The sequence below is a fragment of the Catharus ustulatus genome, chromosome 18, assembly GCF_009819885.2.
Source record: "Catharus ustulatus isolate bCatUst1 chromosome 18, bCatUst1.pri.v2, whole genome shotgun sequence".
Classification (NCBI taxonomy): Eukaryota; Metazoa; Chordata; class Aves; order Passeriformes; family Turdidae; genus Catharus; species Catharus ustulatus.
In genome coordinates, this window is record NC_046238.1 from 1,169,655 (window position 1) to 1,180,753 (window position 11,099).

Genomic DNA, 11,099 nt, shown 5'->3' on the forward strand with positions numbered 1-11,099 from the left:
CATTGGGAATGAACCATGTGGTTTGCATTTTCTGTTCTTCAAAACAGTTCCCCAAAAGCTCACACTGCTTGATTTCATTTTCAGTTTAGAGGAGCTAAAACCTGAAATGTGCTGAGACAAATTAAAATTATAAAATGGGGGTTGATGGGGGGTGTATATTCACCCTGTACTTATGGAAAGTGCTAGTTCTTCTGTGCCCTTTTAGTGTAGGAAATTTCAATAGAAATTCAAGTGCATTTCATCAATAACAAATAAAAATTTAACAACAGCAGAGGCTGGCAACTCTTAACTTGTTTTCTAAGAAGGTTGGACAACTTTAATTAGAGTAATATCTGGATAACCAAATGCACAAAACAGAGCACAGGTAACAGCCAAATAATTTCCATTAAATGCTCTCTAATAAGCTGAGCAAATGGACTCAGATTAATTGTTTCAAATATCCTCTCATGAAGGATATTGAAATAGATCTATTTGAACTGCACTATCACTCATAAAGAGAATAATTATCACAAAAAGAGAAAAATTCCCAAATCACTTCAACTCTGACAGGGTCTAGCAGTCCCAAATTATACCTGGCACCCTGAATTTTCCTCTCTTCCAACAAAGGAATATGTAAATACTGGGGGGAAAATAAAATCACTGTAAACTATTATCTGTCTGTGAATAACACTGAATGTCTGACACATCAAATCCAGTTTTGTTCATTGGAAGGGAAATTGCATGGAAAACAAGATGGGCTGAAGGCATTTTACCAAGCAGCCATGAAAATAAAGAAATAATCAGCCAACAGCTTGTGCCAGTGTCTTGGCAGGGCTTCACATACAGGTTCTAACACTAAAATCTCATCTTTAATTTTAGGAAAGTCCACAGACATAAAACAATGAACTAGGAAAAGCCAAGAGAAATGAGTAAGCCCTGGAGACCCAGGTTCCAATCTCACACAGCCTTGTTAAAGGAGAAAGGGAGAAGGAGGTGCAAGAGGCACCAAACACAAACAAAGGTCCAAACAAAGGTCAGAACACTGCTGAAGTCTGAAGGGTTTGCAGGCACTGCTGGCTTGGGTTGCTCCAGAAAGCTGAGATGCATTTCAGGGTCTGGACCAGGATCCAGATTTCAGAGGCACTCAGAAGTGTGGATTCAATTCCAACCACACATCTCAGCCACTAACAAAGGTGGATCCTTTTCCATTCTCAAAACAAAACCAAATCACTGTGAGTTCTGTTCAAAGGGACCATTTGCATTTTGTGGCTTTCCTGAACAATATTGCCTCCAGCATGGTTTTTTTACCTCCAGCCAGCTCTGACACGACTGCACTACAGGATCATGCTTAAATGTCATCTGATGATTCCTATTAAAGTGCCACAGATTCATTGCTACAGCTAATTTAATTCTAAATGAATTTTCAAAACCAAGACTAAAGTTCAATGGGAGCCTGGAGCTTTGAGGACTTGTGAAGCTTTGAGCCTGAGCGACAGCGATATCCAGCTTTAATCCGTGAAACAGCCAGGGCAACACAGCAACCCTGCCTCCTTCAGCAAGGTCTGAATGCAATAAAAACCTTCCACATGGACCTTGCACTACAGGTGTTCCCACACTTTTATCTCCATACTGCTCAGGGCACTCCAATGGAAAAAGGAGAATATTCTAATTCCATTAGGTCACATACAATTGGAAAAATTCCTTTTCCCGGCTTGCTGACATTCCAAAGCACAACACATCAGCTTATGGGATCAATATGGAAATGTAACTAATGGGCACCTGCAGGGAATTGTTGAGTGCTATCATGTGATCCTGATCTTTTATCAGAGGGGGGTTATCCCTCAGTAAAAACAAAACAGCAATAATTCACAGTACTCCCTAATCAGCTGCAGGTACCATTGCCAAAAGAACTTGCAATTTACCCCAAAATTAAAAATATTTTTCCTATCTACATTATGATAACAAAAAGGTAATCAAGGGCTATGGTGATTTCCATTTTAGAGATGAACAAATTAAATCTGACAGGTTACCTCAGCATTCACATCTACACACACAGCTGGGCAGAGAATTACAGAAAATAGGGAACACCACTGACAATTCCTTGCTCTTCCCTGTTCTCATGTGATGGAGTGACAAGGGAACACATTCAACACACATGCAAGGGAAGAGAGCTCCCTATCTCTGAATCCCTTTAATAGGCTTCTTTCTGAAATTATCAAGGGTATAATTATGAAAAAGAGAAGCACAAAGGCATTTGATACATTATGAGCTCAGTAACATCTGTCACGAAACACTGTCTTTCTGAGCACCTATAAAAGGTGGAAAATACAGCAATTAGTCACTCTGCCAAATGAAACACAACTTCTTACTTTTAATAGTAAAAGTAAAGCCATCTAGAAGACAAAGATCTGAAGACACAGCAGGATAGGCACGAGGTGAAGAAGAACCAGGAGCTCAGGCAGTGTCACATCAGCTTTTCCAGGAGGCAGAGGTGTCACCCAGGAGTCACTCAGGTGTCACCCAGGAGCAGCTCTCCTTGGCTATGGGTACCAAAGCCACCCAGAGCCACCCAACCAGCCTTTCACAGCACAGACACTGCCCAGAAAATGTGGGGCCTTTTCTGGTGGCACCAGCCACTCACTGTGTGAGTCTGAACCCCAAATCACAGCTGTGCACAGACAGAAGCATCTTTTCCACCCACACCTGAAGCCACAAAACATCCAACTTCACATCCCACCAAAAAAGCAGAGGCACAGGAAGCCTGGATTAAACTCATCATTAAAAATGTGGGAAAGCAAGGACTAACAGTAAATACTATGAAGTATGACAAAGCTGCAATACAAATCGATGCTCTACAAGATTTTACATAAATCTGTAGCAAAATTGAAACCCTCACGAATTTTTAGGATATTAGTCACAAGTAGGTGCCCACCCCTCACTAAGCAGCAGCCAAATTCAATCTTCCTCTTGCTCCACGTTCTCATCAGTGAAAATCAGCAGGTATTGAGAAGTCAATACTAGATTAACTTCCCCACAGTAGTTATTTATTCTATTTGCTACTCTTTATTTTGTGCCAGCAGAGCGAGAGGTCATTTGATTCTACAGTGCAAAAATCAAACATTCTGGCTGTTTCCAGAGATTTGAAATTAGAAAGTAAAAAACATCATCACTTCAAGTCGTGAAAAAAATGATTTAAAAGGATAAAGATGGATCAGGCAGAATTACTGTCTCCATCAGCACACCCATAAGGAGAGCTGGAAATGTGCATTTGGATCAAACACACCTGAGCAGCCCAGCAAATACAGGACAGAATTCAGGCTCCAGACAAGCCTGATGGCATTTCCACAGGTTCTAGCTCTAAGGACACATCCACTCTTTCCCTGTCATAAGCAAAATTATCCTTTCAGATGTTGCTAACTTGACATCCCATCAGATCACCCCTGGACAGTTTTGTCAGCAATCTCCTCCTGGCATGCTCCATCAGGGTATCAGTGCTTCTCAAACAAGAGCTCAGCAACTATTCTCAAACAAAGGCAAACCCAGAGTCCCTACCCCCACCCCCCCTCCATCAGCTCTGCTCTTGTAAACCACTGAATTCTTGGCTGAAGTTCTGGAAAAGAAAAAAAAAAATTATTCAATCTGAGGCAGATGCTTGGCACGGAATACTTTAGTTGAAACAGTTAATGGTTGGGGAAATTATAAGAAACTAAAACCAAACTCTCCTAATGACAACTCTAATAAGAAGTAGTGCTACTAATCCTGTTTGAAATCATAGTGCAAGAAACTCAGAGTTTGGGGCTTTTTTTGTGTTTGTTGTGGGGTGGTGTGTGTTTGGTTTGAGCCCAGGAAAACAGCTTTATCTCAAGCATCAAAAAGCACATTTACCTGCATGAGAAATGACAGTATATTAATGCAAGCCTCACTTTTATATGTTAAACGTGATACAGAACCAGCAGAATGATTCAAATCCCACCCAACACAGAAATCAAAGCTGCATCGTTTCCAGAGCGCCTCTGGTGTTCTCTAACCTCTCAGTGTTTAATATCCTGCCGTGGGTATGTGATGTAAGCAACTCCCAGAACAATCCCTTTTTTTACTGGAGTGTCCCAGGGACAAATTGAAGCCAAACCACCTCAGCTGCTGGGCTGCAGGACCCAGCTCAGCTCTGCTGTCCTTCCCCCTTCTTGCTTACTCAAGCTGTAAATTGATCCCAAGGTGATACAAACTCACCCTTTATAAAAAAAAAAAAAAAAAAAAAAAATTAAAAAGTGCATTTTCTGTGCTTTATCTCCCCTGAAGCAGCTTCCAGAGGAATCAGGGCTGGCACAAAAAGAGGGCAGCTGGGTTTGGGAGAGGGCAGAAACCTGGCAGCATCGATTTCCATTGCTCGAGCTGGTAAGGAACAGCAGCCCCAGGCAATACAAGCGCTCAGAAAATGGAATTTCACAAGGACAGAAACAAACACTTACAAAGTTAACTTTCACTCTCAATCAGACGGGGAAATTAAATGGTTACATGAAGTTACAATGCTTTTCAGAAGTCGTTTGGAGTAACAAATCTTCTCATCACAGTTAAACTGTTCATTTTTGTAACAGCAAAGAATTACAGAGAAACATTAACAGAATATTTGTTAGTTTGTGTCTGAATGCATCTGCTTGAAGTCAGAATGGTCACTTTATGTGAAACAGCTCGCCAAAAATAGAGAATCATCTGAGTAAATTTGGGATGTAAGCCCAATTTTAAAAGCAAATTGTCTTGTAAATTATATCATTTCAAAAATGTTTTCAAATGAAGAGCAGTTGAAAAGTGGTATTGAGCAGCAAAGTGCAGCAATTACCTAAGCAATGAAATATTAAATATATTGGTGGGATAGCTCAGCATGCACACCCTGGGACTGCAATCCGTGAGCAGAACCAGTGTCCAGCCCCTCTGCTGTATCAGCACCAGGAGACATCAGCTTTTCTTTCATTTACTTCACATTTCCTCTTGGGGCACAGAAAATCTTTTTTTTCAAATGTACTCAGGAAATAATTAAGTCCATTTTTTTTTTTTTTGTCCAAAAGCATAAACTTATTTCAAAGTTTGTTTTGTGGTTTGTTTTTTTTTTTCATAAATAATCAACTTTTTCAAACTTTAACTTCTTAAAGTTTTCACATAGATGTCTAATTCTAACCACTGTTTTGGGGCTTAATGGCATTGGAAAGAGCAAGTCACAGTAGGGTGGTGGTCTTATAGAGAAATACACAACTAAGAGCACCAAACACAGAAATTTTGGCAACAGCCATTAGCAAAATTATGATAAAAATATTTTAAATTCCCCACTGCACTTCTACAAAATTACAGAAGCTTTAGAACAACAGGAGAATATTAAAAACAGGATGTGAGAAGAAATCATTAACAAAAAAAAAAAAAAAAAAAGACATCTGACCTTACCCAATGGATGGCAAAATGAGGTTCAACCCTTGCAGCAGTGAACAATGAAGTGCCCACTTCAGGGGACTCGTCTGGCTGCTCACATCTGCCAAGCTGCCAAAACTGCACAGCTGTAAGGGAGGCCCTGCCTAATGACAGTGGCACTACAATTAGCATGATCTGTTATCTGAGCAAAAAAAGAGCCAGAAAAGGCACAAAGTTACTGACCCAGGGTGCCAGCGCTGCAGCAGGAAGACATTAGCACATTTCTTAAGTGTAGTGGCAAAGAACCACTTAGTCCCTAACAAAAAGTTCACTTAATTGAGCAGGGCTGCAAGGCTGCCAGTGATTTTAGTGATGGGGATGACACTCTGTTTATGGAATCCCAGCTCTGCAGATTAATATGCTTTAGACCAGCAAGGTAAATAGGAAAGTACACTCACTGGGTCATTTCACTGGATACAGCTGAAAAGAAAAATGCTGACCTGAGGCTGTGTATTGACCCAAAAAAATGTGAACAAATAGATAAAGAGAGAGTATTTCCATTTGCTAAGTAAAACACAGGCACTGCTGGGCTGAAATCCTTTCCAAAGCGAGATGCATCCGCAGGCTTTCAGCAGATACCTCTGAGTGAGGAGACTGCAGAAGCCCTGAACTTTCAATGCACCATTTGTCCGTCCCTGTTTCAAAGGGGTCACATCTGTCACTAGAGCCTGAGCCAGTCCACAGAACACAAAACAGTACAACTGCTTGAAGAGCTGAACACTGTGAAACTGTTTTGCCAGGGTACTGAGTCTGCAAGGAAGGCTGAATGAAATATAAAGGACTCAGGCCTCTAAGAGCAAGTCAGGACAAGAGTTTGAACTAGACAAAAACAACTTTTCTGGCCAGAAAGTTATTGCTAATGACCATGAAGGACAGGCAAGCCAAATTTCAGCTAAATACCTTAAGCTAACACTTCACAGCATCCCAAAATACTGCCTGTATTTTTATCACTGCAGTGTTTAGATACTAAACAAACCTAAAAGGACAAAGTGGCCAGACCAGGACAAAGTCTTTGACCAAAGTGGCAATCAGAGAAAAAGATAGAGAGAAAGAGGAAAATGATTGACAAAACCAGCAAGGCAGTGCTACCCCTGACAGCACAGAGCAGGTCCAGCTCCTGCTCCAGCCTTCCCAGCACCAGACCCACCCCTCTGGGATCAGCTCTCCCTGCTGCACAGGGAATGTCTGCTCCAAACTGACTGAAATCACCCACAGCACACACTCACCTCCCCTCACAGCCTCAGTTCACCTCTAACATCCCTGCTGGATGGTTCTCCACTACTGCCCTCACACACCAGCGCTCTCAGCTTGTTGCCATTCCCCATCTTTTATCATAATATGCTTTTTGTCTCTCTGGGAGTAGCTGGGACACATCTAGTGGAGCCTGCCAGATCCGAACCACTGCCAAAATCTCACTGTGGCAGCACAAACTTGCATGCAGCTTATGAGTAAATTAACAAGTTTACCAAAGCCCTGGAGAAAACTGGGATTCTGCACAAGAAATCACACCCTGAAGACTGCAGGCTTTGATTTACCTGTTTGTCACTTTACTGTCTTGGACACAACCTTAACCACACCTGGGAACAAAAGCTCTGGAAGATTTACTGCAGAGGGGCCTTGCTTTAAAAACTCTAAACCAAGGAAGTTTATATTCCAACACTTTTGGCAAATTTGCTATTATTCAGAGAGTTTCTGGCTATTCTTTCCAAGTTACCTTTTAGCAGTGCTGAACTTCTGCTTTGTCATTAGAGTTTAAAAACAAGGAACTAAATCCCAATTCCCAATAAAACCCCATCCCTTCATCCCAATGAAGGGAATTTGTCAATAATTACTAATATTTCACCATCTAAGACAACACAACATTGTGCTGCTTTAATTTCACACAGGTACTCAGTTCTGCAATCCAAGAGCCAGACACACATTTATGCATTAGAAAAGCGATTACAGGGATGATATTTTATATCACAGTCATGCACTTAGAAGCAGCTTTGAACAGCCATTTGCAGCACAACTGCTGGGTGTTTTACTAGGTAAGTACAGCGTCTAATAAACTTTGATCTACTACCAAATATGAAAACAAAGTAAAGTGGAATATTAATAGCGCTATCTCCATCCTGAAAGGGTTCTATCCAGAAGAGAGATTAGCCACTTAAAAAAACTCCAGGCAGCTATAATTTAACATAATGCAAGTTCCTGCTGTGCTCTTGGCTAGCACCAACGTGATGAAATTGAGAAAAAGGAGATTTAGGAAGTTTTCCATAACAGTGGGGTGTGCCATGCTACTGAACTTCCAAAATAAGACATTAAAAAAAAAAAAAAAAACATAAAAAACTTCGCTGTTTAATTCAAAATCAGAATGAAACAATATTCAAGGTAAAGAGCCTCAGTGAGTGTCCACTGCAGTGTGACTAAAACAAGGACACACTGCAGGGCTGTGGGATGGAGAAGAGCAGGGCAGACCCCTGGCAGGTCCCCATGCATGCACAGCTGTGTGTGCACCGGGGCTCAAACACTGATTCTGCACCTGAAGTCCTGCCAACCCCATGCACCTCTAACAGCTGCTCCTGCTCACTTTCCTGCACTTACAGATGCCTGTGCAAGCAAACCAGTTCTCTAGCTGTGCTCCTTAAATGCTTTTGTAGGGCTTACTGTTCCTGCAGTTTCTGTGAGCCTTGTCCCAGCTCACTGCTAATAGGAAAATGAAGATTCCCACTTATCTCCCCATTACAAAATGAAGTAAATCTGTACACGTGTGTTCACATTTAAGCTCTGCCTCAGAAAAAGCTATTAAAATAAATAAATAATCTTCCCTCAAGCTCATGAATACCGCCTATAGGCTATAAAGGGGCTTAAGCACATGCATTAGCACTTTGCTGAAAAGAGGTCATTTCCTGAAAGGAATATATATACACTTGGGATTTACTTATGTAAATACGATTTCACACACATCCTCTCCACCTAAGGAGCAGCCATCCCATAATTGGTATGTAAAACATGTGCTTGCACCTAAATGCTAGAGCACTTTTGCACACTGACTTTTATACATCCTGGCCTGACCAGAGGCATGGCTTAAATTAAATGCCAAGCTTCTTTCTTGAGATTGAATGAATTAACATTATTGGCCAGATAATAACCTCGGCATAATGGCACGCTGAGGCCTAAGGCAACATTTTGGGAGAATTTTCTTAGAAATTCAAGCCTGATAGGAGATGCTAATGAGTTTAGAGAAGTAAATATAGCTCTTTAAATAGCAAACGACAACTTGTCTATAACAGTAAGTTTCTCAGCACATTTACAAACGTTTTTGCTTGCGAGCTATAAAGTGACTTTCATTTAGTTGGACTTCAGCTCTCAAGAACAATCACTATCCTCACACGGCAACAAAGAGAGCACAAATACACGAGGGGAGCACAAATGAAACGCTCATTAAGGCTCCACAGGAAACTATACAAACACCTTATTAAATAAGTTTAATTAAGTGGCTCTTTTCTAAATCATACAGTGCCCAGCAAGGCTGAGAGGCCAATTCCCAGCTCAGAAGCTCTGCTTTTCTTCCCTGGAGGAAAGCAATATTTGGTCTTTTCTTCTGGCAGGGCAGAGCCCGGCGTTGGGGCACCAATCCCAAATTCTGCAGGGCTGAGACAAGGCTCAGCCAGGTTCCAGCAGGGACTGATGGCTTAAGGAGTTGGCTTGGTCACAAACTGTCCCTGTAGCACTTTCTCCCACCTTTGTGAAGGATCACAGCCGGCTGTTTCAGCTGTACAAACGCTTCCACAGAGAAGTGCCCGTGCACTGGTGCCTGACTCGGTATCAAGCTCAGTGCAGAGATGAGTGTGTGACCGCCAGAGCAGCCCCACAAAACGCCAGGCACCCCTCACAAACCCCAATCCCTGCTCTCTGAGGCTGATAGACTTCTCCCCTCCAGGTTACAGCAATCCGAACAGAACCTGCAATTTGGACTCCACACTCTCAGAGCGTGTCGAGCCGGGCTGCCCAGCAGTTTTAATGCACTTTGAAATGCCCGGCATCAAGAGTCACGCAATTTTCTGCCAAGTACTTTGTTTTCCCTGCCGACTGGGGTGGGAAAAGTGCCTTTATGGATTAATTGCTCCCAATTCCGCTCTCGCTTCACCCTTGAGACACTTCCGTATCTCTCACGGCTGCCTCCACAATCATCTGCCCTGGGAGAGAGGCTGGCAGGACTGGACCGAGCTGAACAACGCAGAGTCTTTCAGGAGTAATCTCCTTACGACAGAGAGCACCACTAATACCAGCAGGATAACGGGCAGAATTATGGTTTTATTCCTAGCAATGGCAACAGCAGCAGGCACTGCCGGCAGCTCAGTGTGTCTCCACACCCAGACGGGGAGGAGGGCACGGGTTCAGAAAGCTTCCACAATCATCACAATAAAACATCCACAACCATCACAATAAAGCATCCACAACCATCACGTTTCGTCTGAACGACACAAGAAGTGCAGAGACACGGCAGTCACCTACTACCGTGCACAGAAATCCCCCTCGGGAGCACTGTCTGCATCCCTGAGTCACTTCTGAGATCCGCCTCTGTCAAAGGAACTCTCCCGTCACAGAAGTTCAGCGATGACAAAAAGCAGCACATCATTCCAGTGACCTCTCTGCTGAGCCAAACCTGTTCCTCGGCTGTCCCTTTAATCAAGATAACAAGCATCTTATCCAGCGCAGGTGACAGCTCTGCCATGCCCGCTCCGGAGCCAACACCGCACAATTCCAACAGAATTCTAAAGGATGCTATTCCCAAACACTGGCACCGTGCTGCTCTCGGAGCTTTCACCGCTGCCCAAATTCCGCTCCGAGCTGCGGCTGGGACACCCCCTCCCACAGAGACACTCCTTTAATTAATTAAACCCCGCAGTAATTAATTAACATGCATCTGCGAAATCACCATCGCTGAGAACCAAAGTAAACTTCACCCGTTTCTCATCTCAGACAAACGCAAGGTTTCCCACCATTCACATACACGGGGAGACAGCAGCAGAGAGGCAGGACCCAAAGGAAAAGCAGGGGGAGGAAGAGGAGGAAGGGCAGCTTAGTTCACGCGGCTGACAGGAGCGCTGGGAGGACTCGGAGCCGCCCGTGCGCGATCAACTGGTGCCCGCTCGGCGCTGCTTACCTCCGCAGAGCAGCGCTCCGAGCAGCAGCCGGGCCGCCCGCGCCATGCCGAGGGGCTGCGACCCGGCCCGATGGCCCCGGGGGCTCCTCCGCCGTTAGCTCTCGGTGCTCGCCGCCAGAGCCATCGCTCCGCGCTCCGCGTCCTCAGCGCGGCTCCGCGCTCCGCTCCGAGCTCCGCGTCCTCAGCGCGGCTCCGCACTCCGCTCCGAGCTCCGCGTCCTCAGCGCGGTTACACGCTCCGCTCCGAGCTCCGCGTCCTCAGCGCGGCTCCGCACTCCGCTCCGAGCTCCGCGTCCTCAGCGCGGTTACACGCTCCGCTCCGAGCTCCGCGTCCTCAGTGCGGCTCCGCGCTCCGCTCCGAGCTCCGCGTCCTCAGTGCGGCTCCGCGCTCCACTCTGTGTTCTTAGCGGTGCTCTGCGCTCTGCTCCGAGCTCCGCATCCTCAGCGCGGCTCCGCGCTCCTCTCCGCGCTCCGCTCCGTGTTCTTAGAGGCACTCCACGCTCCTCTCTGTG

At 44.5% G+C, this 11,099-nt stretch overlaps 1 protein-coding gene across 1 annotated transcript in view; it reads right to left on the reverse strand.

Moving 5' to 3' along the window:
• The window catches only part of TMEM132C (transmembrane protein 132C), a 181,987-nt gene extending 171,255 nt beyond the window's left edge, over positions 1-10,732 (reverse strand). Inside the window, exon 1 of the mRNA XM_033076158.2 lies at positions 10,589-10,732. Within this exon, the coding sequence (XP_032932049.1) occupies positions 10,589-10,634 (46 nt within the window). The 5' untranslated portion in view covers positions 10,635-10,732. The remainder of the gene's footprint in view (positions 1-10,588) is intronic.
• Positions 10,733-11,099: the final 367 nt, after the last annotated feature.